This window comes from Thermobia domestica, chromosome 18 (genome assembly GCF_964235325.1).
Source record: "Thermobia domestica chromosome 18, izTheDome1.hap1.1, whole genome shotgun sequence".
Lineage (NCBI taxonomy): Eukaryota > Metazoa > Arthropoda > Insecta > Zygentoma > Lepismatidae > Thermobia > Thermobia domestica.
Genome location: NC_137471.1, coordinates 45,755,677 through 45,761,676, shown reverse-complemented (window position 1 = coordinate 45,761,676; position 6,000 = coordinate 45,755,677). Strand labels below are relative to the sequence as shown.

The window sequence follows — 6,000 nt, the reverse complement described above, 5'->3', positions numbered from 1 at the left end:
CCTGGCTTAGCCTGTTCGGGGCTCTGACTGGGAATCCCAACCTCAGCCGCTTAGCCTGCTTCGGGGCTCTATTGGCCAATTAACCTACCCACTGCTTGCTTCGGAGCTTTGGGCATCTAATTCCACTCCACTTAGCCTGCACTGGGCTCTGCAGAGATCCTATCTGCGACCTTAAGACCAAAGACCACCTATAATTAACCTTTGATATTAGAGAGATTAATTTGTACAGTATTTTGTGAAAATACTTTTTATAGAGAAATTTTATAATAAAATTGGTAGTGGGATATCGATTCCGGACACTCTTTTTATTAACAATCTACCTATACCTATATGGGATAAAGTTTTATAATATATTTGAAGAAACATTTTAAGAGCCATTACTTATATTAGGATCATTATATACATTTATATAAGGGCCGAAATAAAAGAAATTTGTTGGTTATTTTTGATGTTCTACAAGTATGCAAAGTTTCATTCAAATCGGTTAATTACACTTCCGTAAGTCTCCTTGTAAATGTTAAATAGGAGGGGGAAAATACGAAGAGTACTAATGCAGGTGTATTGAGTTTCTTACCTACATAAAGAATCTTTCATAATGAGAGGAAATAAACTGAGTTAAACTGAACTGAAAGATAAAGAGGAAGCCCTTTCTATTGACCCAGTGGCGGTTGCGGGTTCGATTCCCGATCGAAGACACAAAAATGTAATTTCATCATTATCCGTCTCCTATAGCCTAAAAGGCATAACTGTTGAACTTTATCAAATATTTTTATTTTGTTTTTTTGTTACAAAGAAGTAAGTTTATTAGCTACTTATATGTATAATTCGTTCAAATACAACCTCAAATACATTATTTGACTGTCGATCTTATCTATTTCGAGTATCTGTAGAGGGTCATTATTCAGTGGTCGAGCGTTCACCTCTGATACATATGGTCCCTGGTTCGATCCCAGCTCACACCAAGCGCGCCTTGTGATTGACAAACTATATGTGAGTAGGTTTCATCGGAGTTCCGTTGTTTCCTCCTACTTTGTTCATTCCACCATTTCATCTATTCTCATCATCATCGTCTCTTTTACCGTGAACAGCATACAGTAAGTCTGCGATGTAAAACGAAAATATTTCTTTTAAAAAAAAATCTCAAATGTAGTATAGGTATTTAAGAACAAATCTATTTTTGTTTGATTCGTGAATTGGGCTGAATTCACGAGAATTTACAATATAAAATGTTCATGTATTGCAAACTTAAAACATGTGCGGGATGTGAAAGTTAAATAGTGTATTTGTCCTGTACATCTTCTGCATACTAGTGTAAAGTGATGTACAAGTAGTAATTATGGCATTTATATTTTATAAAATGAGAGCTTAAAGTGGAAGTAAATATAAATTAGCTGTAGAAATGCAATACTGATTTGTTAATAAATCGTTCGTAATAAATTTCATTCGGCATTATTATACTTTGTATTTGGAATAATTAGATATTGATTACAGTAAGGAGGCTGAAAAGGTATAATCTCTGTAATCATGAAATTAGGAGAAGATAATGAATTCTATTAAACTCACCCAATTCAATCATGGGAGCTATAATCATTTTTTAAACGACAAGAGTGACTTCGCCTTAACTAGGTGACAGCAAGCCAATTATTATACATGCAGTTTTACACTGTCCTTAAACTAAATTAAAAAAAAAATCAAAATCTCCCTATTTGCTCTATATCGAGATAACCTCTTCTTTGGAACAATTTATGTCATTTCCGGAGAGATTGCCATAAAAGACCTAGAATAAATTTTTAATGAACGATGTAAAATTAATTCAATTAAAATATAAAGAATATATTACTGTTTTATAATCTTAAAGCATTTCATGCTATTTTCTTGATGACACTTCTTACTTAAATCACCACTTCTCAAGGCTCCCATCAACCACTCACGGCATCATTCCTTTCATTCCTGCTGGGTGCGCGTGCGTTTCACTTCTTCATTCCATGTCACCGGGTCCGTGCGTCTTAAAATCATAAATCCATTTATCATAAACAGGCCATAGCAAAGTTGGCATCCATAAAAAAAAACAGTCCACTTCCGAGGCTTATCTTTCTACTGTGGTCGATGTTAAGTTTTAAATGCTGGATAATCGGCCCGGCACAACCCAACCTGGAGGACCAGTGGCTGCCTGCAGTTCGGAAGAACTGGGCGATGGGGGCGCCATATCCCGACGTCATGTTATCATTGGAGTCATGGCCCAATTAAATAAGTATAAACGAAACAAGAGTAGAAAGTACTATTCGCTTTTGAAGCAGAAGGTACACTCTAATAAATAAAATTAAGCAGAGGGTATACGCCGTGTACCGCTGTGTACCCTCGACTATTGGGAGTATACTGGCGATAAAGATTACCATTGCCAAACCAGGGGGGGATCAAGGACGGACTTCTGGGAGGTGGCGGTGGGTTGTAATACTGCTACTTAGAGCTACTTTTAAGAGCTTCAAACTCTGGGATGGGTTTTATTTATACATAAAAATAAAAAAAAAAAACTATCCCCTTATGTGAGGGGGCGATCGCCCCCTGGATCCGCCACTGTGCCAAACATTATCCCCTTTTCTCTGTATCATATACGTCTTATAATTTTTCACTTTATTTATTATATGGAGTTATATTCTTACAGTCATTTTTATTTATTTTTTTAAAATTTATGGTTCACATTACTTTTATTTATTTATTATTTTTTTACCGTATAGTTTCTGGTATAAATTTGAAATCCGAGGAGAAGGAAAAATATTTTAAGATTTTTCGAGTGACATCTAACGGCAAACCATAAACGTCAAATTCAATATGGTGGACAAAGCGATATGTGTGTATGGAAACTTGTAATTTTCTGCTCGTTTATTATTTATTTTGGTAGAGTTGTTTCTTGATAGTATAATTTTGCTGAAACGGACACAATAAATAACAATAAAAGTGTAGATTACAATGATAGTTCTGGAACCACTTCAGGTATGTATATATTAGCTACATAACGGACGTTTCAAATAACACTGATGGAGATTTAATTTCAAAATTGTTTGAATTATTGTGTGTAAACGCCCTGTAATGTACGCAATTTAGAATATGAAAGTTGTATTTAAGAAAATAATATGTTTAGTAATTTTTGTTTTTGGTTCAGCAAATTAGGAGCATAGCTCTTTTAATACTTCGTTACGTGTGAAGTACTACAGTATTCGTGACCTTTCACAGAAAACATCTGAATTTTCTGATTCGTGTTTATTACACAGTATGAGTTATTAGCTTTTTTATCAAATATTTAGAGTGCACATTCAGTAATATATGCAGTTTTACAGTTCCTGAACAGCAAGAAATGTACTTAAGAGTGTAACTTTCGCTGTGGCTCATCTGTTAGTTCTTAGCAAAGCTTTTATAGTGAGGGATGGTAGTTTTCACTCGGAACAAGTTCATTTAAGGGGAACTAACGTATGACGACGATATATATTATATTTTATCTGTTTTAAACAAGTAGGTATAGGCCTGAATGAGAATTTTCGTAACCTACTAAGAAGTGTAGTGGCCTGAACGAGAATAGGCAGACGGTGGCCACGGAAGTTAGGATGCCATAGACGTGAGAGAAAACAGTATTTGAAGTCACTTTCAGCAGAATAGTGAGGAAAGTAACGGAGAAAGGCGCGTGTACGGTTAATGTTGCTTGCTGTCGAAGACTTAGTATCCAGATACTTAATGAGCATCTTTTCTGACAAATAGTATCGTTTCTATGACGTCGGGAACAGACTTAAGGGCATGTACAAAATAGTTATCAGTTTTTTAAAATATTTTTTCGCATGTTCTTCAGTCGATTCTCTAAGATGTTCTAGACTGTTATTACCCTGATGCATGCCCGTAATTGCGTACAGAATGATATTAAGAGTGCAAATTGATGTACAGGAGATAAACACCAACTTGTGCTATGTGCCTACAAAAAATGAAAATATTTAACGGGATGGTTCTAGAATATTGGTGGGCACATAGTGTATTAGTAGCCAGCTTGGTTCCTTTCTTTATCAAAGCTCAATACTCAATTCACACTGTAATGCCGTGCAAGTAAAGGCGGGTTAGTAGGCATGCCGATTACTTTCTTTCTTACAACTCAATGGATGCAGACCAGTCTTCTAGAACCCTGCCCTATTTAACAGACAGGCCGGAGTGTAGTGGGAAAGGGCCCACGCGAGGGTTCGTCAGTAGGGAACAGAGGCGACTAACTCTTTACTTTGGGCAAGACAGTGATATTCTGTCACTGTTAATATTATTCACAGGTTGTCACTAATTCCTTGCTGTTCCTTATTCACATAGATATTTCGTCACTAATGTCGTTACCATTCCTGATACACATAGTATTGCCGAGCGAGCGTCTGCGAGTGAGGGCGGGTTAGAGCCCCGCAGGCACGTTGTTTTCTATCTTTCGTTCTTGGGAACTGTAATTGTAACTGCGGGAACTGGTTCAGATGAATCCCTTATTGTCACTGCCTTGTCTAAAATAAAAACTTGCCCAGACGCGTCAGCGACCTCGGAAGGTATGCGCATAAACGAGGATAGTGAGAGAAAAATGTTCAGAGTGGACACTAAAAGGTAGAATACTATCTAACAGTCAGGGTACGAGCTTACCAGGTAATCCTGCGCAGGGGTGTGTCGTAGTGACGGAGAGTATGCGCACAAACGAGGATAGTGTAAAATACACTTAATATTGCATAAAATCACATAGGTTAGTGTGTGTATATATTTGATCAAAAAATACGATATATTTCGATAAAAAAAATCTTCTAGCCTTGTATCTGACGAACTACATATAGTGTAGCCAAACCCAAACTACCACTTAAATCAATATGATGTGCTTATTCCGTAGAAATATGAAAACTCGATTTGGGAGCCGTTCAAAATCCCAAAACTAATTACTGGCCAAAATGGCAATCTTTTGATTCATTTTTAGTTTTCCTAAAATTCTTGTACCTCTAGTAACTCTATACTTGTAAACATAAAATGCAAGTTTCTTATATCGTGCAGAAATATTTCGCTGGTGGGTTACACAGTCGTATTTGATATGTACACTCTCATTTTAATCCGAGTAAATCCTTGTATGGTGTGACACCAGTAACATTGCACTTGGGGACAAGATACTGGTTTCCCACATTCTGGAGAAATCCTCCAATAATGGAAACTAATGCCCTAGATAATGCTCTTTCATGCTCATCCACTTATTTTGCAAAATTATCACTTTTATGACGACTATTGTGCACCAGTACTCAGACATTTTTTTTTAACATTAGACAATAGCTAACACGTACCTATGTAGAAACATCTTCCACTCGTGGAAATTATTTGTCATTCTTTGTGTACTCGTCACAACGCAGTTCGTTCTAATGTTATTCATCTTTGAAGATGCGGAGTTCGAAGTAATATATTTGGTGCACTTAGAGTTTAGCTGTTAATTCATCGCTTATAGGAAAGTATTTTATATTTTTCTTTACGTTGCTTGGAATTCGTGAAACAGATCACCAACTTGTCTTATAATTGTACACATTGATTACAGATTATTAACTCGTATTCTCATATAATGGCAGGGTTCTAGAACACAGGCTTCCCTCCCCATTGAGTTGTAGTAGAGATAGAAAGCAACGTACCGTGTGGGGCTTCTAACCCGCCTTCATTCGCTATCGCTTGCTCGACAATACTGTGTGAATTAAGTATTGAGTTGTGGTATAGAAAGATACCAAACTGGCTACTAGCCTATATGGGGGACTTGGTTTCTAGAACCTTTCCCCCATATAACTCATTTAATACAACTCCTCCTACTGTTTCAAAATATTCCAGTTATTCTATATTTATCTACATCTGAGAATAATGGATTTTGTTGCTAATGGAACGTAAAGAATCGATTCTAATTTGTCATGATGCTGACCAAAAAGCATTTATGAGACGCCTAGCACTCTTCAATTGACCAGTATTTCGAGAACATTTTTC

The 6,000-nt window shown here is 36.5% G+C and overlaps 1 protein-coding gene across 4 annotated transcripts in view; it reads left to right on the top strand.

Annotated features, from left to right (window-relative positions):
* Positions 1-2,806: 2,806 nt before the first annotated feature.
* The window catches only part of Cdc27 (cell division cycle protein 27), an 85,280-nt gene continuing 82,086 nt past the window's right edge, over positions 2,807-6,000 (top strand). For 2 of the 4 annotated variants that reach the window (XM_081746981.1, XM_081746979.1), the window contains exon 1: positions 2,807-2,991. In XM_081746981.1, coding sequence (XP_081603107.1) covers positions 2,968-2,991 — 24 coding nt within the window. In that variant the 5' untranslated portion in view covers positions 2,807-2,967. The remainder of the gene's footprint in view (positions 2,992-6,000) is intronic. The other 2 variants (XM_081746980.1, XM_081746978.1) reach the window with 1 other exon arrangement.